The sequence below is a fragment of the Strigops habroptila genome, chromosome 3 (genome assembly GCF_004027225.2).
Source record: "Strigops habroptila isolate Jane chromosome 3, bStrHab1.2.pri, whole genome shotgun sequence".
Lineage (NCBI taxonomy): Eukaryota > Metazoa > Chordata > Aves > Psittaciformes > Psittacidae > Strigops > Strigops habroptila.
This window is the reverse complement of record NC_044279.2, coordinates 38,642,822-38,665,836: the sequence shown is the minus strand read 5'-3', so window position 1 is coordinate 38,665,836 and position 23,015 is coordinate 38,642,822. Positions and strand designations below refer to the sequence as shown.

General features: G+C 40.7%; 1 protein-coding gene across 6 annotated transcripts in view; it reads left to right on the top strand.

The window, feature by feature from the left end:
• The first annotated feature begins 16,063 nt into the window (after positions 1-16,063).
• The window catches only part of ZFC3H1 (zinc finger C3H1-type containing), a 42,463-nt gene continuing 35,511 nt past the window's right edge, over positions 16,064-23,015 (top strand). For 5 of the 6 annotated variants that reach the window (XM_030478272.1, XM_030478274.1, XM_030478273.1 and 2 more), the window contains exons 1-2: positions 16,064-16,817; positions 20,712-21,128. In XM_030478272.1, the coding sequence (XP_030334132.1) occupies positions 16,232-16,817; positions 20,712-21,128 (1,003 nt within the window). In that variant the 5' untranslated portion in view covers positions 16,064-16,231. The remainder of the gene's footprint in view (positions 16,818-20,711; positions 21,129-23,015) is intronic. The other variant, XM_030478271.1, reaches the window with a different exon arrangement.

Below are 23,015 nucleotides of genomic sequence, written 5' to 3'. Positions count from 1 at the left end.
ACTGGATTTTCTGGTGGAGAAACGGGGGTTCCTGCAGGAATCATAAACCCCTGGCTGATACCTGGGACTGTACAACCATGGGACCATGGTTAATGGTAATACACAAGCTGCTACAAAGAGGGGATGGGTTTGTGGTGCTCTAAAGGATCCTTCAGCTTCTTTCATGGATCCCCATACCTGTGTTAAGTAGCACTTGCACTGATTTAGAGACATGCCAGACTATTGCACTGGCTTATCCACAAACCTTACGTCTTGGCTCAAAGCCACAGACGCTGCTCCCTGGAGCTTACATGAACAAGAAAAGCAAAGGATATACTGCTCTCAGCGCCTGGGGTGAGAAAGGTGGTTTTAGTCATGAAATCTGTAGCAAGCACTGTGAATGATGTTGGCTTTGGCTCCTCTTTTAGCTCTGAGTCTTTTGCTAAATGGGCTTCATACATCCCTCTTTCAGTTTTTTCTATTATATGGAACCAACAAGTTTTCCTGCAGTCACTTGGTACATATGGAATGTTACAAGAAGATTAGAAAATGAAAAAGAAAGGAACCCAAAGTTGGACTTCTTTCCACTTTTAGAAACTGAAAGTAGCTGCCACATTTTTGAAAGTAACATCTACATCAGTTACGGTCATTGGCCCAAATAGTATGTTTAAAGTCCTCTTTTCTGGATGTTGCCCTTTGTTTTTACTAGGTCCTGCAATAACAATTAGCAATAAAATCACAACACCTTCAATGGGTGAAAGTGTTGTTTGGGAGGATTTTTTTTAATTTAAATTACGCATCCATCTAGATGTTTACAATATCATGAATTTAGAATTCATGTACTTAAAATGCCATCTTGATCAGTAAGAAGAGTATTATATAATACACGCAATACATCATACATTTAAGAAGTATTTTTTACTTCTTAAAAAACACATTCCCAATTCACATCTAATAATATTGATAAGCTTGATAATTAATAAAAAGGCAAGTAACAGTTGCTTGAGACAAACAGACCTGAAATCTCTTCCCCATGTTTCCCCATACAATTACTTGAAATAAAAATCTGAGAAGTTTAAATAAAAAAAATATTGTTAGAATTACAGGCTGCCCAATTTTTAAAAGAAGGGTTCCTTCTTACCATTTTCCCAGATCTACAGGATGGCAAAGCACAACCAGCGCAGAGTCTACAAGTGAAAATAAATATGATTTAATAGGAGACAGGAATGCGAGATGATTAAAGGTAGCATGACCAACTGAAGATAATAGCATGTTACTGTACATAGCATACTAATCACTTTTTACATTCATTCTTTTCCTAGGAATACATTAGAATTTAGTAGGTTTGCCATAATATAGCATAACATTTCTAAATTTTCATGAAGTAGAAGTAGACTTTCTGTTTTGCTTTGCTTTTCCACCTTTTTGTATCTCTGATAGTACTCTAAATTTCTCTAAACTGTTTAAAACGTTATTCATGTTTGTGAGAGTTCTGTTTTTGTTATGCTATTTTTTTTTCTTAATGGTATAAAATCAATAGGAAATGCTGATCTGACCATGGAGTAATCCATTTCACCTCCCTCCATAGTCTTTTTTACAGGATAAAAGATTCTGTTCATAGTAGAGATAAAAGAAAGATAAAGGGAGCTGGCCATTGGTTTTTAAAAACAGATAAAGCTATTAAAATTGTCTTTGGAGATGAGTATTGTTTGTCTTACAGTTAATAGGACAATGAAGGAAAAAGAACTGCTTCAATGATCTTGATTTTTACTACTTTCTTTAACTTGGCTATTACAGGAGAAAACACCATGCTTGGACATGAGCTTTTATGCTGTATTTTCCTTGTAACACTCCACAAGAATTTATATATGTATATATATTTACTTAATGGAATATTCCTGCTTCTTATCAGTTGCCTGTATAGTTTTTGTGCTTGATAGAATGCATTATGAGTAATATAGCTTGAAACTTAAATACTAATTTAAAGTTTTTCTATTCTTCATTTTTAAACTTGTCTTTTTAATAAAAAAGAAAATTGAAGACAAAATACTGTTAAATACATGAAATTAAAAATCTCTGAACATTGTTAACATTGCAGTATGTATAGCTACTGGCAAGGGCCTTGAATAATATTCACACTTACAGAAAAGACAAAATAGTAAGACTGTAAAATCTTATGGTGATAGTGTCATTAGATAATTTACAGAAAATAGAAGGAAAAGTGTCATACTGCAGGTAAATACCCATTTTAAGTAGAGCACCCAAAATTAGTAGTCACCTGTGAAAATGCCTACCAAATTGCAGACACTACTGGAAACGACTGTTGGCGTTTGTTAGGTATTTGCTATGGTGTGGTCCACATGTGGGGTCAGACCCCTCAAGCCTTTCAGTGTGTCTGGAGAGAAACTGGGAGGTTAGGCTCCTCCAGGAGGAATCTAGCTCATGCACACCAGAACTGCTTTAAGAAATGAATACCAACATGTGGTGCATGGGAACAACCATGGGACGGACATCAAAGCTGCATCGTTGTTCTGTATCACCGCACTAGGTAAACCATAGTCTGTGTTGACAGAATAATAGCTATGCAAGGGAACAGGATTGACTGGCTTTTAGATTTAGATAACTTTTAAATGATTCAGAACCATTAAGTTACATACATTTTTAGCCTGTAAAAACACATGTCCTTCCACGTCTGCCTCAACACAAGTGGGTGTAACTTGCCATACATAGTGATTCAAATTAGCAGTTTGACCTGTTTAGGCAGACTGAGCAGAAGTGATAGAACTATGCATATTTTTTTTTCTACATAGATCATAGATTTATAATTTTCAGCAAAAGAACTAGGTCACATTTACCTTTAGGGTATTTAGCAGAATTGGACAATTCTGGTAAATACTGCTAAAGATTTAAGATTACTTTTTACTGTGTTTAAAATAATTTGTAAGAAATACTGGGGGACATGAGGATGAAACAAAGCTAAATCTAGACATGGAATAAAGTCTTAATGAAAGGTATTGTCCTCCAGGTGACTAGGCCTGGATTCTGACAAGTTTGCTAAGCTCCCATTGATTTGAGATGGAAGTGGGTGCCCAAATATCTATGAAAACATAAGCTGTAGGTTTTTAAAAGGAAAATGCTTGGGAATGCAGTCCAGAGGAAGAGCAGATGTGAGCTATGAAATTGTTGAGCTGGGGCTTCATATAAAAGATCAGTGGCTTCAGGAAATAAAAAACAAACTAAAAAGTCTAGGGCAAAAATGAGGATTGCTGAGAAAAGAAGGGCAGGCAGAATGCCTGGGAAATACCTGTGCAGATAGGCTGGAACATGGGAAGAACCCTCAGAGGGTAGAAAAAGCTCTCCTGAATGACTCCAGCAAGAAGCAGCACATAGGTAGGAAGGTAGAAGGGGTAATACAATGAGTGGATTGACAAGTGTGAAGTGGGTGGTCCAACACGCCTCAATGCCAATTTTCAGATTTCAGTGCAAACAGAAGAAATCTCTTTCTTCTTGCTGTCTTCTTGTCAGCAAGATCAAATGAACTGAGCTCAAAAGGAGATTTTAGGTTGCAGACATGACGGTTACATCAAAAAAATTGAGTGCGCTCACCTTCAAGTGAATTAATGGGCTGGAAATTACTGGGCATGTAGAAGACCAATGTCCTTACTTGTCTTCACAAAACTAAGGAGAACAAGGATTGAAATTGGGTTCACTATTCTCCAATAAACTGGATTTCAGGACATTGGCTTTTCAATAAAGAGCAATTTTTGTATCATTAAATACTTTACTCATGCAAATACAATATTTTTTATTTTGATAATACAGAATTTTAGTCGTGTTTCACTCAGGAGAAACACCTGCATATCAAACTTCAAACACTGTTAAAAAGCCAAAGACTTTTTTTGCTTTAGAAACTGGGTAATTAAGTATGAAATGTGAAGACATTCTGGAAAACTAAAACTACAGAGTATGGAAGGAAGGTTTTACCTAAAAGAGATGGCTGTAACAATGCGCACTCAAAAGTTAGGCAGAAATATCCCTTACCTGTCAAGATTTCTGTTCAGTCCGCATTCAATAGAACTGGCGCAGATAAAGTATTTCAAAAGCAAGATCAGTTTAAGTCCTTTGATGAACTGCAGATTGCCAATGTTCTCAGCAACCAAAGTTTCTCATCAGAAAGAATATTTAACTGGCTGTTCTGCTTCTTTGCCGTTGTAATTTATTCCCATTCTTTCAGTCATAAACAGTAAAGTGATGCCACAGTAAATAATCCTGTTGTGAAGCAGATGAAAAATGGAGAAATCAAGACGTTAACAAACAGGGTGGAGCCAAGTCCACTCTTCTCATGCTAAAGAGAGTGTCAATTAAAGACTTCTTTTCATGTTCTCCTGACTTCAGAGATCCACCCAGTGTCAGAAATCGGTATTAAAGTTGCAGAGCACCCTATCTCTGTGCAAAACACTATGGTACCAGTGGTTTAATCTCAGAAAAGACTGTATTTCTGACTTGCTGGGTGGGGGAATATTGTCTAATTTTGGCTGGGATAGAGTTAATCTTTTCCAAGTAGCTGGTACAGTCCTGTGTTTTGGATTTAGTGTGAGAATAACGCTGATAACACACTGATGTTTTAGTTGCTGCTAAGCAGTGTTTATACTAAATCAAGGACTTTTCAGCTTCTTGTGCCCTGCCAGCAAGCAGGCTGTGGGTGCACAGGAAGTTGGGAGGGGACACAGCCAGGACAGCTGACCCCAACTGACCAACTGAAAGGGAAATTCCACACCATACGATGTTATGTCAGTATATAAACTGGGGGGAGTGGACCAGGAGTCACCGATCGCTGCTTGGGTTGGGCTCAGCATCAGTCAGTGGGTGGTGAGCAAATGTATTGTGCAATTGTACTTTTGCCTAAGATTCAAACCTAAAAGTACTTTTGTCAAAGTCTTTAGATTTATGTCTTGCAACTCAAGACCTCTTTCAGAATCAGTACTGCAACACAGAGAGCTGCTCATTTTTTTCCCCTGAAAACTGGTCTTACAGTTTCACTAGAAAACACATCCAAAATGTAACTGGTAATGAAAAGTTCCCTATACAATAATCAGGCCACTAGTAGCTGCTGCCTGATATAAGCTACTGAAACTTTTGCAGAAATGCCTCATGGTGTGATGTTCAGATACTCATTGTCTTAGGACACTGTGGTGTATGTATTAAAGTTAAGTTCAGCCTATGGAAGCCACTGTTCTATTAATTAACAGAAGGAGATTTCTGCAATGTGTCTACCCTGTGAAGCCATGGTCATTAGGCGAACCAAAACAACCAGTAATTTTTCTTTATCCATAAACTGAGAGAAGGCTTTGATGGTAAATTTATACTGCTAAATAAATAAAGAGCACCTGGGTGCAGCTCGAGCACTGACCTCTCAGTAAGTAATACTGTGTAATTGTAAACATACTCTCCAGCTGTATTTGGACTGCTCCAATGAGCTGTTTCCAGGAGGTCCCTGAAGAATGGGCTAGTCCTAAAATCCAGTTGGCCCTGGGGTCAGGGGTTGGACCCAACCCCACTTATTTAGCAGTACAGGCAAAGTGAAATATTAGCCTGCTGTGCTTTAAACTGGGGCCTTTGTGAATGTCAGCCCCTTCCACTTCTGTTTTGTTGATGAGTTAAGATTCCTGGGTTTTTCTCAAGATAGTGTAAAGAAAAAGTGTCTGGAGCTGGACAAAACACTTAAAATTCTTTAATTTTCCTACATATTCATAGTTCAGATTAGACTGAAGAATAATGGTAAAGTGCTGCAGGAAAAGCTGAAAAAAATGCCCTGGCACAGAGGTCATGTCATACACCTTTACAGATCAATTTAATTCTCTGAGACTGCAATCCCAACGTTTTCACACCTACCAACTGAGAAGTAACATGCATACTCCTTTTTTTTTTTAATATAACTTTTATGAGGTGTTAATTTTTGGAAGTCTGGTTCTCTTGGTGATATTTTCAATAGTACAAATAGGCAACCTGGTGGCCCTGGTCTAGTGGGATGTCTTTTTCAGCTGGTATGAAAAGACATCCAATGGGGAAAAAGAAAACCAAACCAAAACCCAAACAAAAGAAATCACAGTAAGTCACTGCTGGTGGGGTTTTTTTGATTGAAAAAAACACTGGATACTCTGGTCCTGGGTCATCCCCTAACGTGCTGTTCTCCACCCTCCTTTTAAAAAGGAAACCCTAGCATATTTCCAACTCGCACAAACACATTTTCCAATGAAACTACTCATGTCAGCAGCCAACATTTATCTTGCTGTTCTGTCCTTAACCCTGCAGCATTATGTCCTGCCTCTGCCTATGGAGACTGCCACAGCCATCTTTCTGTTACAGAACAATCCCTGGCACCACTCCATGACATCAGAGATGTTCCCCTACAGAAGCCAGACGTAACCCTTTGTGTAGATGGGTCCTGTTCCAGCAGCTCCACAGGACACCCAGCTTTGGGGTGTGCTGTCTTGTTGTGGTTTAACCCCAGCTGGCAACTAAGTACCACGCAGCTGCTTGCTCACTCTCCCCACTCTGGGTGAGATGGGGAGGAGAACTGAAAGAAGGTAAAACCCACGGGTTGAGATAAGAACAGTTTAATAATTGAAATGAAATAAAATGTAATAATAATAGAAATAATACCTACGATAGCAATAATTATAATAGGGAACAAAAAAAAAAAAGAAATGAAAATTCAGAAAACACAAGTGATGCACAATACGATTGCTTGCCACCTGCTGACCAATACCCAGCATGAGCCAAGCAGCAATCTGGGCCTTCTGGGTAACTCCCCCCAGTTTATATCCTGAGTATGATGAGCTGTGGTATGGAATACCCCTTTGGCTAGTGTGGGTCAGCTGTCATGGCTGTGCTCCCTCCTGGCTTCTTGTGCACCTGCTTTCTGGCAGAGCATGAGAAGTCCTTGCTTAGGGTTAAGCATTGCTTAGCAACAACTAAAACGTTGTTATCAACATTATTTTTAGACTAAAGCCAAACCACTGTGCCAGCTACTAGGAAGAAAATTAACTCTATCACAGCCAAATCAGGACATGTCTGTACTTCCACCAAAGGTCTGCAACCCTATTTATTGCCAACCATCTCTTCACAGTCTCTCATGCACTGCCAGTGAGGAAGGGCACGAGAAGCTGGGATGGAGTACAGCTAGGACAGCTGGCCCGAACTGGCCAAAGGGGTATTCCTTTGCATACCACAGCACATCATGCCCAGTATATAAACTGGGGGGAGTTGGATGAGAGCCACCAACCGCTGCTCAGGGGCAGGCTGGGCATCGGTTGGCAGATGGTGAAAATTGTATTGTGCACCAATGTTGTGGGTTTTTGTTTTATCTCTAATTGCCATTATTATTATATTGTACCTTATTTTAATTGTTAAATTGTTCTTATCTTCACCAGCAGGTTTTACCTTTTTTCTAATTCCCCTCCCCATCCTACCTGGGGCAGGGGGCAAGTGAGTGGCTGGGTGGTACCTAGTTGCCAGCTGGGGTTAAACCACTACAATCACCAAGAAACTTTTGAGTGAATGCCTCATTTTGGAATACCCCTTGTATTACATAGCAATCAGGAGACTCATTTCACAGGACAAGCTGTCCAGGGGGTCTGTGAAGCCTACATCATTTACACAGTTGAGCTGCTGAAAGGAAGAATTCTGTGTAAGAAATATACTGGCCAAAATTTGTGAAGAAATGGGCCTAAAATGGCCAAATGCTTTACCTTTGGTCCCAATATACATCAAGAGCACTGGGAATAAAAACCCACGCACTATCCCCATATGAAGTTCTTGTAAGTAAACCCATAAGGTTACTGCATACCCCAACTAAGCCACCACGTAGATCCAAGCTATAAATGACTGATGATGTTACGCTGCATTACTGCAAGGCTCTAATGAAATGTGTGAGGACTATTCACTCACAGGTTGCCTTGGTTTCAGCTGAGATAATTTTCTTCCTAGTAGCTGGTGCAGTGCTGTGTTTCGGCTTTAGTCTGAGAACAATGCTGATAACACACTGATGTTTTAGTTGTTGCTAAGCAACACTTCCTGATCAAGGACTTTTCAGTCTCTCATGCTCTTGCCAGTGAGGAGAGGCACAAGAAGCCAGGAGGAGGCAGAGACAGGACACCTGACCTGAACTAGCCAAAGGGGTATTCCTATGTCATGCTCAGGATATAAACTGGGGGGCGTCAGCCAGGAGGGAGTGATTGCTGCTCAGGTGGCGCTGGGTATCAGTCAGCAGGCGGTGAGCAATTGTATTGTGCATCGCTTGTCTGTCTTGGGGTTTATTCCTCTCTCTCTCTATTTTTATATATTATTACATTTTACTTCATTTCAGTTATTAACCTGTTCCTATCTCAACCCGTGGGTTTTACTTTTTTCCAATTCTCCTCCCCATCCCACTGGGGAGGGGGAGAGTGACCACCTGCATGGAACTTAGTTGCCAGTCAGGGGCACACAGATGACTCAAGATCAAGAGAAGGGAACCCATAAAGACACTGTCCTCCAAGAGTTCAAAGTCTTTATATCTCAACATAAACTATTAAAATACCTTTCTTCAGTTGGCCTACCATTATCTAAAGACTTATGTGTTTCAAAATGCTGGGCGTGTTCTCATATCCCTCATTACTCTAGGGAAGGTGTCACCATGCTTCCTACAGCATGTAATTTGTCAGTAAAAAGACCAGTTTGGAATCCCCAGAGGGCAGAAATTCCTTGTCATCCCCACTGGCAACAAATGGGAACTGATCTGACTTGATCCAATAGAGATGTGCATGAAGCTCCAACTCCTACCCACTACCTAGGATTAGTTGCCCCTGGGAATATTTGTTACTTGAAAGCAGACACATCATGCTACATGCGACAGAGTAATCGTACCAAAACTATTAATTGTCATTGATTGTCTAATGATACTAGATGTTTATTTGATAGTTCACAAAACTGTGAGCTGACCTCATGTTCTATACAGACTGTCTTGGGAGCCTATTTAAATCATGGACATTACCCCATGTCCTATGACAACATGCCCTTGTAAAAAGTCCCTCCCCAGGTTTCTTGTAGGTCCCTTTAGGTACAGGGAGGCTGCTCTAAGGTCTCCCCGGAGCCTTCTCTTCTCCAGGCTGAACAACCCCAACCCTCTCAGCCTGTCTTCACAGGAGAGGTGCGCCACCCCTCTGGTCATCTTCACTTGTGACCAGCACAAATAAACAAGCATCCTCTTGTAACCCTTCACTCCCTCCATCCAAAAAGATGTTTATTAATGGCTCCTTTTCTTGTTGCAACAACTAACTTGTGACTTGTGTCCAACACCAATTTTGTTATCCTCTGCTCTGAGTATATGCTGTAGCAAATAGTACATTAAAAATGTTTATATTGAGGAATTTTAAGAACTGAGAAAAACTATATGTTTCTAAAGTGTTTTTAACAAAAAGAAAGGAATTGTACCTTGATATAGATGAAAATGCTATAGTAAAGTTTCATCCACCTCTTCAGGAAAAAATATTGTCAAATTAATTTGAGTTTTATTTTTTCACTTCTCTCCCCTTCCAACATTCTGTGTGCAACCCAACCCACTGCAGTACTTACCTGTCGAATAGAAGAAGTAAAATTGGTTATTTTAAATCACGCTAATTTTAGCCCTTAGTTTCCGATTTTCTGTTTTAAGTACTATCTGAATTATTTTAAAAGCATTTAGGAAAAACATGAAAATACCAATTGAAAATGTTGCACTTATGTGCTCGCATACGTATCAAAGTGTAAAAAATGACCAGACATTTGAACTGTTAAATATCTCTAACATAAAATTGGCTGTAGCATCCACATACTATAAATAATGGTTCTCTTATTCTTTTATCTGAAGAGGAGTTAAACTCCCAAGATATTTTTGATTAGTAAAATTATGTGCATATGGTAGAATGGGAAATGAAAGGAAAACACTGCAAGATCTTTCTAGTTCTTTATTTTGGTCAACCATGTCCACAATTTGAAGAATTAAGGAAATCAGATCATCCCATCAAAGGGCAAAGAAAAAAGCACTGCACACTACCACAGTTGTTGCGGTTAACCGTGGGCTAGATGTACAATATAAGTACAAGCTTCAACTACAATACAAACTCAACAAGAAAAGCCTACAGTCTTCTTTGATTTAAAGAGGGCACGAGTTCTATGGTTCGGTTTCTGACCTTGCTTGCTTACTTCTCCTCAGCATGCCATTCATTTCTTTGAGTCCTTATAGAGAGGCTTGTCCAGACTCTCAAGTACCAATGCAGGATCCTCAGTTGCAGAGCTCTGGGGACAAAGGAAAGGACGCTGAGGTTCCCTAGAGAAAAGTGCCGTTCTTTTTAGCAACATCTAACAGGAGGAAGTTAACTGCTGCTTGAGTGTGTTCCATCTGAAGTTAACTGCAGTGATTATTTTATGTTTCTAAATAGAAAGCCTCTTCTAAAAGCAAAAAGCTTCTTGTATGCACTTTGGGAAAGACAGAACTCATAGAATCAACTTTTCCATCAGACATTATTATTACCTAAGGTGGAAACCTAAAATCACATTCTAACACCTGCCAGATTTTAAAGATGTCTTCAATAGCTATTGAATAATAAAACAGTCATAAAAAGGAGATTTTTTTCTCATCACTGAGTGAATATCTGAGAGCATATCAATGTGACTTACTCATATTTTAGCACTAACTCACCATAAATACCAAGGTAAAGATTACAGACTACTTTTTGATTTTAAAAGCTTTTATAAATAGTCTTCTGCAAAAGATCTCATTTTAATCTCCTATCTCTTATAAATACATCTTTCTATGTTGTATTTTTAACTCATCCCAGGGAAGATTCCTTAAGGCATTTAATGTAATTTGCTCAGTTGTATCTCTTGGTGAAGTATTACTTGATTTTGAGCTTCTCATGAGGCAAGTATTTCCATCTATCATTGTGCAGCTCTGCCTCTTGTTTGAATGTGATTCTTTATTCTTTTTCTCAATGTTACTGTCTCTAGTTTTTACTTCTTTTGACTTTCACATGTCTTTTGAAGGCATTAACTGCATTCAGTAAGAACCTGTTTACATTTCATGTTTCTTTTGGAGATGGATGTTTCTTCTTGGATATAAAACTCCTTTCTTATTAGGAAGATTTCACACATGTTTCTGTTATATACACAAACAAACAAACAAAACAGGAAATGAGTTAGGAAACAACAGCATTATGTGAAATTCAACTTGCATAGTGTCAAATTATGGATTAACTGAACATTGTGTGAGCCGGCATTGGCAGGATGCAGGAACAACCACAAAACCACAGACAAAATGCAAAGTAATTTCCATCACTTTGCCAGCTGGGGGATCCCTGAAGGAGCACCTGGGCAGCGGTACAGAAGTGGGGACACAGGCACCAGTGTTTTCTCCTGTTTATCAAGGATTCACACAGGCACAGTTTACCACCATGCTCTGATCTACAGCAGGGCAAGAATCTCAAGCATGTTTGATAGGGTGCCTCTGTCTATCACAGGTCTATGTTATCTAAACACAGATGTTCTACTTGTCCAACACACAAGGCTAAACAACAATTCATATGATATATGTGTTTTGGACACCTCAGCTGCAAGTCACTTGAGCGTGTTTACAATCCTCCTCACCAATCTTCCATTATTTTCTCATAATTCTTAGAAATTGAAATACAATCTATAGTGTTCAAATATTTCTGTAGAATGCCTTTGTCATGAGTGAGAAAACTCATGGATTGAGATAAAAAACAGGTTAATAGGGAAGGTAAAGAATACAAAACCAAGCATCGCAAAGAGAATCACTTGCCAGTGCCCACAAGCAGACTGATGCCGAGCCAGTCTTTGAGCACCATCAGCTTAGAAGACAACTCCCCCACCACATACCTTCTTCCTCTGCTGTTTTTTATTACTGAGCACAAGGTTACATGGTGTGGAATATCCCTTTGGCCGGTTTGAGTCTGCTGTCCTGGCTGTGTCCCCTCCCCACCTCCTTCCCACCACCAGCCCGTGCATGGGCTTGGGCAGACTGTAAAAAAGAGGGAGCCTTGATGCTGGGCAGGCAGGGCTCAGCCGCAGCTGAAACACCGCTATGCCACCTACACTGTTTTAGCCACAAACCCAAAACACAGAACCATACAGGCTGTGATTTAGAAACTCCATCCCAGCCAGACCAAATACACCAATACAAGTTGCAATTTAAAAGTGAATTAAGCTTAAACCTGGCTAGATTAAGGCTTGTGTTGGTGTCAGACAATCATAATTGACACTTACAAAGCAGGAATGGAAAAAAAATAATCAGATAGTTAGCCTCAGACAAACACTACAGTACCAAAGGATACCGAATATCTTTTATATCCTGAAATGTTGCCCAGTCCTTAAAGCTCAGATTGTGCTTCTGAAAAAACAAGATTCCATCTTACTTGTAACCATTTAAGTGGTAAACATATCACTAATTTTCTGCCTCAAACTTTGATTTTTTTTTTTAATGTTTTGTGGACCAGAAGTAAGGTCACTTAAAGCGAAAACATCATTGAGACCACTAACTCGGTATTGGTTTTCAACTCTGGATAAAGAGCCTGAAACACATATCATGAGAAAATTAAAATATGGTGATTTTTTTTATGTCAGGGATATTTAAAACTTCAACAGAAATAATAATGCTGTGGTTAGGATAGCTGCACTAATGGTTGTAGTTCACATTTGTAAAATATGCAGATGAGTCTTAGTTGCATTAAGGCTCTGTAACCACACTGTGACCTTTTGTATTTATGTTTAAATACAGACTTGTTACTTGTTACCAACTGCACCAGCTGAGTCCTGAGTCACAGGAAGAGACCTTGTTAATTCTAGGGGTCTTAGCTGCTTATGGACACAAATTTCAGCAACTTATTGTCTGGGATACCCCTTTGGTCAGTTGGGGTCAGCTGTCCCAGCTCTGTCCCCTCCCAGCTTCTTCTTGTGCACCCGCAGCCTGCTCGCTGGTGGGGTAGGGTGAGGAGCAGAAAAGGCCTTGACTCTGTGTCAGCTGTTGCTGCTTAGCAACAGCTAAAACATCCCTGTGTTATCAACACTGTTTTCAGCACAAATCCAAACCATAGCCCCATTCCAGCTACTATGAAGAAAATTAACTCTACCATAGCCAAAACCAGCACACCTTGTCTAGAAGTGCAGGTAATATTCAGGGAGTGTGATAAAGAATAAATCAAATTCTGTGCTCCTGTATTAAGATGTATGCTTTCCTGTATTTTTAAATTATCCCAATGGTACTTCACTGAAAACATTTTCAGCATTTAACACAAAAATTTATTCTCCAGCAGCAATGTCATCCCTTTCAAAGGCATGAAGTCAAATGCAGCTAAGATAAAATGTCTTAATGTTTTCTCTTTGAATTGGAGCTCCCTTGCAGTTTCCAAATAGCCTTTTGTTCAAATGAGTACATACCAAAACCATCAGATCAACGCATTCTTTTTACACATGCCATGTTATTCCCTTTACAAAAGATAATTTAACATTATTGATTTCCTGATTTATTAACAGTGATGAATACAGTTGATGAATCTGCTTCTTCCTGAACATTTAGACATAAAATTACTTGCCTGATTGCACCAGACAAGAACAAAAAGCAGGCGGTCTGAGATGACTGAAATAAAAGAAGGGACATATGATACTACAGGATACGCAAAACCACCGGAAGAGTCTCAGAATCTTGTTTTTCAGATGGTTACGTATCTCAACTAGAAATTTATAATACAGCTCATATAGCATTGTTGAATAAATTCAGCACACTTGTTGGATGAACTGTAGGCAAACATGCAGTAACAATCAATAAGAGTGGGAATACCCACATCAGGTTAATTTCCCATAGGAAATGCTGCTATTTTGCAATTTCAGTTCTATAAACGTTTTCCTTCCCACTCTAAAAGATGCTGATACTAATTCCCTACCGGTGTGTAAAACACTTAGAAATAAAGGTAACTGTACAAAGGAAATTGGAACCAGATACATGCAAAGCTCTGTGACGCCCAAGTAAACAAATGTCTGCTAGGAGGGAAATTTCTGCAGCTTAGATGTAGTGATATTGAAACTTCTTTGTAACTACGGTGTATCAGATTTCAGAGACAAACATAGGCACTGAGCACGGTTTAAGAAACCTGCCTGAGCTCCAGCTGCTACTTCAGAAAGTATTAAGCAGGTCCTGTGTCATATTTGCAGGTGGTATTAGTACTGTGGGATATGTAAAATAGCGTAAGCCGCCGATGAACCATGATTTCTAGAGATAACATCTTGTTTGAATTGAAGAATTGACACAACACACTAACTACTGCAATATGATAGACACAGAATCACAGAATGATCTGGGTTGGAAGGAACCTTAAAGATCACCTAGTTCCAACCTCCCTATACCATCAGGAAATCCTCCATCTCTGCTCCCCTTTCTTCCCACCCTTAAATACCAAACCCAAACTTTTAACTTGCTTCATTCTTCCTTGTAAGTATCTTAATAGAACCCACACTGTTCTAAATAGAAGAAATCAGAGAAATTTAGGACACAATATATACATTCCATTACCCTGAGTTTTGTACAAAGCCCAGACATTGGAATGGTATCTATTCTGAGTCAGGCAGTTTGTCCAGTTAAGTCAAAACAAGAGAGAGGATGCAAAGTGTCTTGTTCAAAAAAAAGTACGTTTATTTGGCACATTTTGGACTGTACATAGCATATACATTATCCACTCACCCTATTCTTGTTGGATCTAAAGAAATCTAGAGAGAAAGGCAAAGAAAAATAAATAGCAACATGATACTGAGTTTTCATTTTTGTAATTGTGCATTCACAGCACATTATTCACTGAAAAAAACCCCTAAACCCAAAACCACCAACCCTTCGTAATTCACCCTCAAGAAAAGAACAAAAAGGCGGCAGTCCTTCTCCAAGTTTGAGAACCATGGCAAGTCTGCAAAGACATTTAGCATGCATGATCGTAGAATCACAGAATGGTTTGGGTTGGATGGGACCTTCAAGATTATCTAGTCCCAATCCCCTGCCCTGGGCAGGGACACCTTCCACTAGACCAGGCTGCTCAAAGCCCTGTCCAACCTGGCCTTTGCAAAGAAACTCTCAGGGTCGGTGCTGCAAGTTTTATAAGTCAAGTTTTGTAAGTTTTCGAGGAGACACCAATGTGACTTAGAAAGGCCGACAGGCTTTATTTAAAATAAGGTTTCTCCTTCTGCCCAAGAAAGTAATCACTGCTCACCAGACAGCACCCTGACAGGGTGCCAACACCCTGAACCCACCAATGAGGCAGCACCACAATACTCAGGGAAAGTGACATTCGGACAAATGATTTAAGGAGTTTATGTAACTGCTTTACTTTCTCTGATGCTCACTTTACATTCACAGAAGCCATTAGGGCCAATCCCAACTTCAAAGTAACTACAGGTGAGGAAGGCTTCCCAGAAACATCCTTTAAATATTTAACAGCAGTTGAGCTACCGGGAGGCAGCTGGATGCACACCAGGATGCTGGGCACTGCCAGAACACCCGCTGCTTTCCCTTCCTTATAAGCGTGTGCGCCATTCTCGGGGGCAGCAGGACACAGTCCCCAACGACAAAGGAAGGGCTGTGGCTCAGGAGAACAAGCACCCACATGAGCGCCCAGGAAGACCCGCGCCCCAGAAGCGCTGTGGTTGGCGCTGCCTCGGACGGCGATAAAAGAGGCTGTCATTAACACTCTTATGGCAGAGAGCAGCGCAATCCGCCACCATACAGCCAGTCAACATGGCCCCACCACGCCCCTTACTCAGGCGGGCGATTCCCTTCAACAAGATGGCGGCCTCCTTTACCAACATGGCGAGCCGAACCCCCATTGGCGCCCGCTCTCCACCACTGTCCCGCTATAGGCTGAGCCGCCGGCTTTCCCCGCCCCCTGCCATACACGGCCTCGCCCCGCAGCGGGAACTACATTACCCAGAACACCAGGCGCTCCCCGCCTCCCCCCCCCCCCCTCTTCATTGCCCTACGTACCGCGCCTTGCCCTCCCGGGGAGGGGGATTGGGCGTGGTCTCGCGAGAGTCCGCCGGGGCCGGTGTGGCGCGGCGTGGCGGCGGGCTGCCCCGCTCTGTTCTGCTCCACCCCGCTCCGCGCAGGAAGCGAAACCGCCCGAGCGGCTGGAGTGGCCGTGCCGCGCTCTGCTGCGCCGAGACCGTTGGCTTGGGCCCCATGGCGGCCGCGCAGGCGGCGGCCGCGCCTGCGAAGGCGGCGCAGGATCCTAGCAGGCTCTCCCCGAAGGAAGAAGGGGAGCTGGAAGACGGCGAAATCAGCGACGATGACAACTGCTTTAGGCCCTACAGCTACGAGCCCGGCGGCGGCCTCGTCGGCAGCAGGCCGTACTCGAGGCGCAGGCCGCCTCCCGGCCTCCGCGGCGGCATGTCCCTCTCCTCCTCCTCCGGGCGCCCCTTCCCCCGGTCGCGGCACCAGCCCCCGCCGGAGATGGGGCACCCGCACGGCCACGGCGGGTATCGGCCCAAGGACTCCTTCCGCTCCCATCCGCCGCCCATGCCGGCGTCGCGGATGCCGTCGGGCTCGCACTCCGACACGGGCCCCCGGCTCTCTTTCTGGGAGCGCAGCCACAATGCCCTGGACCGATTCCGCTTTCGAGGCCGGCCCTGCAGGGGCGGAGGTCGCTGGGGTAGGAGCCGAGGCGGTGGCGATCGGGGCGGCAACCCTCCGGGGAGGCCGCCCGTAGGGGGAGGCGGTGCCGGGTTCGGTAGCAGCCAGGGCTGGAGGGAGCCCTCGCCGCGGAAACGTATCCTTGAGACGTGAGGGGGAGCGGAGGCGGGAGGCGCCGTGCTGCTGGGGTGGGCTTGGGAGTGCCGGTGCCGCGCTACGTGGCCGAAAGCCCTGGGAGGGGACGGGCTGCCCTCCGGCTCTGGCGCTAGTGCTCGTGTAGAGGAGTCCTAACGGAGAGGGAGGCTCCCCTTCCAGCCCCAGGGCTTGGCTGGGGCACCAAGCAGGCCCTGTTCCTCAAGGAGAGCCTGCTGGGAAGCCGGATTACTGCCGTGACCTCGCTTGCAAGCTGGCTGATCAGTCCCGTGTAGGGAAAAAGTATATCCTGGAACAAAGCCTTGGTCGACTGGATCCGAGGTGGCTGCTTTTTTAGCCCGAAGTGTAAATATTGCGAAGCGGGGTCAGTCTTTTGTGCGGCAGTTTTAATGCGTGTAATTAAAGTGGCTTGGTTGTAAAACTAAAACCTTAAGCTTGTTAATTTCCCTCATTGGGCAATAAAGGATCCACTGTTTTTTCATTTTTGCTTCCAGCCCTTCAGAGGCTGTTACACATAGCTAAAGCTAACTTTAAATGTAAGTTGAATTGGGACTGTGTACACAGATTGTGGTTTATATGGGAGTTTGGGTTACATAGGAAATGCATCTTTCTCTATAAAGGCCCCCCCAACATTCAGCGTAGGATATTCTCTGCTAATTGCTCTTAGAGTTGCTTAGGTGACTTTATTAAAATACTTCATCTTCTAGGTTTGCGATAGAAGAACCAGGAAGAATTGATGCTGAGTCTAACTTAGGGGCAGCCTGATGCTGAAGCTTGATGTAACTGCATTGTTGCCTAACTGAAAATGTAGACAAGTGTAAAAAACACTGAGAGAAAACTAGTGGTTGAAACCTATTCTCCAGAATCATACAGTGTTTTATTGTCCTCTCTACCTATAGTCAAAGGATGTGCATTGTTTGTTCGACTGTGCTGGTTGATCCCAGGAATAGGAATTTTTCCTACTTGTGCCAGTGCTTAAGGCTTTGAAAGCCACTCGTTGGATCCTTGTGTTAATTTAGATAGAAGATTTATTTTTCCATGTTAGGATTTTTTAAAAATGTGGATGGAATATGTGAACTAGAGATAAGAGATGCTTTTAGTCAATCTGATTTGGTAAAATTACAGCATTACTAAAGTGTTCATAAGAACTGTTCATTGGAGGATCTTAACATTGAGAGGCAGCAAGTGAAGATGTGATTTGCCCAAGGTCGCACCGTAAGACAGTTCTAGTGCTGAAAATGGAATGTAAAGTATCTTTATTTGCAGTGTTGTGCTGAGTACCAGAAAATGGTTACTTTCTGTGTAACAAGTAATTTTCAGGGGAATTGTATTCATCATCCTAAGCAGACCTTGCAAAGCTTGTTAATATGATATGGAGTCTCCTCCATTTTAATTAAAAGATCATTCAGAAACCAGTAATTCCATTTTCAAACCAAAAGAAGGAAATGAAGAAGTCTTCTCTGCTCCCCAGTGCTTAAAGTGCACTCTTGTGTTTAAACATGATAGAGAAGGTTTTAATATTGTTGCTCTTTAATAGGTGACATACAGTTGTTTATGGATCATATAGTTATGGAATGGCCATGATTTTTGTTTAGTGTGAGTTCTTTCCTGTATTTTTCATATCCTTGCCACCTGAAGGATTCAGTATCACAGTGTCTCTAAATATTCAGGTACCCCCTTGTTGGTAGTATTAATCGAGTAGGGGTGTAGTTCATGGGCATGTGACTTCAGAAGAAACCTTCACATCAGCTGGTACATGGAGGCTTGTGGCCTGGAGTGGTATTTGGAATTCCTTCAGGAAAGTGAAATGTTTATGTGTCTGCTAAGAGAGAGATGGCTTTTATTCTTTATCCTTGGAACTAACACTTTGCACAGTGCCTTGCAGGAGTACATGTATAAAAGGAGTAAATGACCCAGTGGAACTACTTTGCTTTGGGTGTTAGCTTTTAATAGGCTTTTCTCTTTTAATTCCTAGCAGCTTTAACATGAAGATGTTGGATAGTCATTCTGCAGAAATTCTTCAATAGAGAATTGTGGAATTTTCAGTCTGAAATATGGGACAAAAATAACTTTCTGTTCCTGTTGAATTCTGAACTCTTCACAGTGTACGTTTTTCTTCTAAACCACCAGTTTCATCAGTTGGTCTCTTTTTTTGGTTGTGGGATGAAGTTTCTCTTGTTGATTGAAGAGTAACCATTATTTTAATGTATATATGCCTGTCTGCCTTTCATAGCACTCAACGTAGTTTTGCATTCTGTGTGTAGAACCACTTACAAAAAAAATTTCTATGTAAGTGAAACACAGAATTTCTCTTTAATACTGTTGTGGGAGCTCTAGCTCTAGATTGTATTATCCCGAGCACAAAAAAAGTCTCAAAGCTTTATCCTGTTACCCAACTTTAGATGACTCTAGAATTTATTGAAGTATTTATTGAAGTATTTCCATATCAAATAATAGACTTATTATTATAGATTGTTAAATCACTTAATTAGCTTCAGCCTTTCGTGTGACTCTAAATCACTAATGTAGCTATCTTTTTTTGGAAATAGAAATGTGTTGGAAGTGAATTTGGCAAATAGGTTTATTACACAGTTTGGTGTTATACTGCTTTCTGTGCCTTACCTCATTTGTTGAGCTACAGTTACTGCATACATCTCTTGGTATTTTCAGCATATTTATAGATTTGATTGCTTTCTGGATTTCACGTAGTTTATCTTTACTAGTTTCTGCTTTTTGTGCTGATGCTTAAGAAAGCCTTGTATAGGAAAACATTTTCTGATACTACAGAAGTTGCTTTTGTAGGATACATACCTAGATTCTTTATACTTGTGTTAGATGTTAACATAATGAAGCATCCAATTTATTGGTGCATGTTGTGAGCAGAAGACAGATATAAAGTTATCTTCCTGTAGATTTATTAGGTCTGTGTTCAGAGGACACCTATTTTAGCTGTTAGTTTTACTCCCTGTATTAAGAAATGACGTTGATGAAAAATCACTTCACATAACTGAGCATGAGTCAGATGTTTATCACAGTGGGGTTGATACTGAAAGTCAAATGAGTTAAACCTGATACGGTATGCTAGAAGATTTCCCCTCGAGCATGATTATTTTACAGGATAATTTAGCTTTTCAAGTGTCAGGTTAAGGTTTGAGGAAGTGAACCTCTAATAGTGAGAACTTTTATTCTGGATAGTTGCCTAAGAATATTTCCATTTCCTGCGCTGGACAACATGTTGTCAAGAACATCTATCCCTTGGGCATGCATAGGCAACCTTTTCTGAGCAGTTAGTAATTACCAGTCCTCTTTTAGTGTTTTTTGAATGTTTTGGTTGCAAGCCTTTAGCCACTTTTTGTATTCCCTTCAGTTGGTGATTATTCTGTGCCCTACTTCATTTGTTGAGCTACGGTTTCTGCAGCGTGTAATTGTGCTGTGGTTAGACTCAGCATTTTGTGAAAGGGTAAAATGAGTGAGAATGAATTTAACCTTTTTCAGAATGTCGGATGGGAAGTTAATACTCGAGTTATGAACTCTGGAAGTCTGACTCTGTGATAGGGAATTGTCTCAGCATTACAGCTGTTGTTTCTGGGAGGATGGTGTGAGCAAGGGACACAACTTCTCAGCAATTAATGAAATTCTTGTCATAAGTAGGATATTTTAAATCATTAGTTTGAGAAAATGGTTATTTAAGCTGTCAATATATAATAATGGATGCATCTTTTGTCTGCTGTTCATCTGTATAAAACGTATTTTCCAAGCTAACCTTAAGATGAAATTAAATGTGGGAATAATCCTTAAGTTCCAATTGTTTTAATTTAGTGTTCAGTGGTAATATCACCACATGTTCTTGTCTTAGTTTTCTTGACCAGTAATTCAGCCAAAACTTTTGGAAGGTCCCCGTCTAGAAAGCAGAACTACTCTTCTAAAAGTGAAAACTCTGCGGAAGAAAGTTTTGAGGATCTGCTCTTGAAATATAAGCAGATACAATTAGAACTTGAGTACATTAATAAGGATGAAAGACTGGCTTTGAGCAACAAGGAAGAAAATGAACAAGATGCTGATAAACCAGTAAACACTGAGGACCAAGTACCTGTAGATAATAACAGTATTACAACAGATGCTATAAAAGAAGTACCTCCTGAGGAGAAAACTCCGGTTATAGCCTTTCAGGCATTTGAACTGAAACCTCTCAGACAAAAACTGCCTACTCCAGCTGAGAGGAGCAGATTAAAAAAAGGCAAAGAAGGAACAAAGCAGTCATCACAAAAATCTGAAGTCACAGAATCCAGCCAAGGTAAATAGTTGTAGTGTTCTTTTGCTTGCCACTACCTATCATATTTATTAGCTGTTGGTGAAAATTTTACTTTAATTAAAATACTATTTTTTATTAAAATGTTAAACACTTTAAGTTACAAATTTGATGTAGTTAACTCCTGCTTTATGTAATTCCTTGAATGATGTAAGCATACTGGGAAGCATGATTTTGCTTTGGTTTTGTTTGTGTTGTTTTTTTTTTTAACTAATGTGTGTTTTGTAGTCTAACTGAAATTTGGCACAAAGCATGAGGACAAGACTTGAAGGTTTTAGTTGCTGTTATCATCAGAAATCATTGGCTTTCAATGAAAGTTTTCCTTCTGTTTTGCCCTTGTCCTTTTTTGCAGAAGCAAAATGTGTTTAATTTGGATTTAAGATGAAAAGATAGGATTTAGAGATGTATTTTTCTGCATTTTGTGTCTTATGCATTTTCCTCGGTGTAAGAGGCCTTTATGAGAGATTTTCACCACAATGATTTTGGTCATTATTGATATTCACAAATAGTGAAGAAATCATGGGCCAGAAATAGGATTTGTAGAAGAAATGTAGCCAAAGGGTAGAATTAGTATCTTGTCCAGGTAGTTCTGGGCTGCAGGCCAAAAATCATAATTGCTCAGATGCATGATCCAGTTAACAAGGAACAAGTTGTGTCCAGCTGACCTGTGGTAAAAGTCCTTGAGCTTACTTTTTAAGTCTGCAGCAAAATAGAGTAGTTAGCTTAAGCTTCCTCTTCTGAGGCTTCTAATAAGTGTTTGCTGTGGTTGAGGGTGTGCTTGTGGATATCTCTTGTCATCTTGTGTTACATAATTTGTCAGTGTATGTAAACTGTCAATTTGAGTGGGAAGAGACAAAGTAGTAAATGGATGGATTAAGAATACAGGTGAGTAATTAGTAAGAATATGAAGAAAGGAAGGACTAGAGCACTGAAAATCAGAATGATTCACGTGTAACTTCAGAATGAGAATTAGAAGACAAAGCCTCTGAAGAAATAAAGAGAAAACTGGTAAATAATAGTCAAACCACCTCGTGTAATGTAGCTTTCTTAATGGGAGACATGAAGGAAACAACAGGTCTTGTCCGTAGAACAAAAACCAGTAGCCTACAGGAAGAGAACATAGCAAGGCAGGAGTAAAAGAGCTTTTAAAAACCAAAATATTTGCTTCAAAACTTAAAAGCACTGAAATTGAAAATACAGTTCATATGATAGTGAAAAATAGATGCTATAGTATGCACATTAAAAGCATCTTAATTTTTGCGTACCACTCAAATGTATGACATAAGAATGATCTGAGAGCGGACTGATTTTTATAAGTGACTGCTTTTGACAATGTGATGCAGGCTTCTAAAGTAGAAAAATGCAGCTGATCTGAGTTATTGCTGGTCCATGTGTATCAGGTGAAAGTATTCTACTTGATTATGCATATATTAAGGAATTAGCAAAATTTGTTTTTCCATTGTATTTGTTTTTAAATGATGTACTGGATGTTTCTCCAGACCTGTTCAAGTTGAAGAACTTGTCTTTAAAGTCAGGGAGGTTTGTGTCTCTTGCTAGAATTAATTCTCTGTGGTTCAACTGCTCTGACACAGGCTTTACAGTATTCCCTCCTTTCCTTCTTGCCCATTAGTCTGTTCTGCTTGTGTTGTCCTCTTTTGTCTGAAAGAACATTTTAGTTTGTGTAGTATGTCCCTGCATATGTCTGTCAGCATCACAGAAACTACTGTACCATCTGTGTTTCCCTACTTCCATCCTGTGGACTGAATCGTTAAGAGCTTTGCTAAGTGTAATGAATTTTTTGAATTTTCTTTTAGAACACACACACATATTAGATACTGGTTTTCTTCCTCTTATATGTGTGCTTTTAAAAAA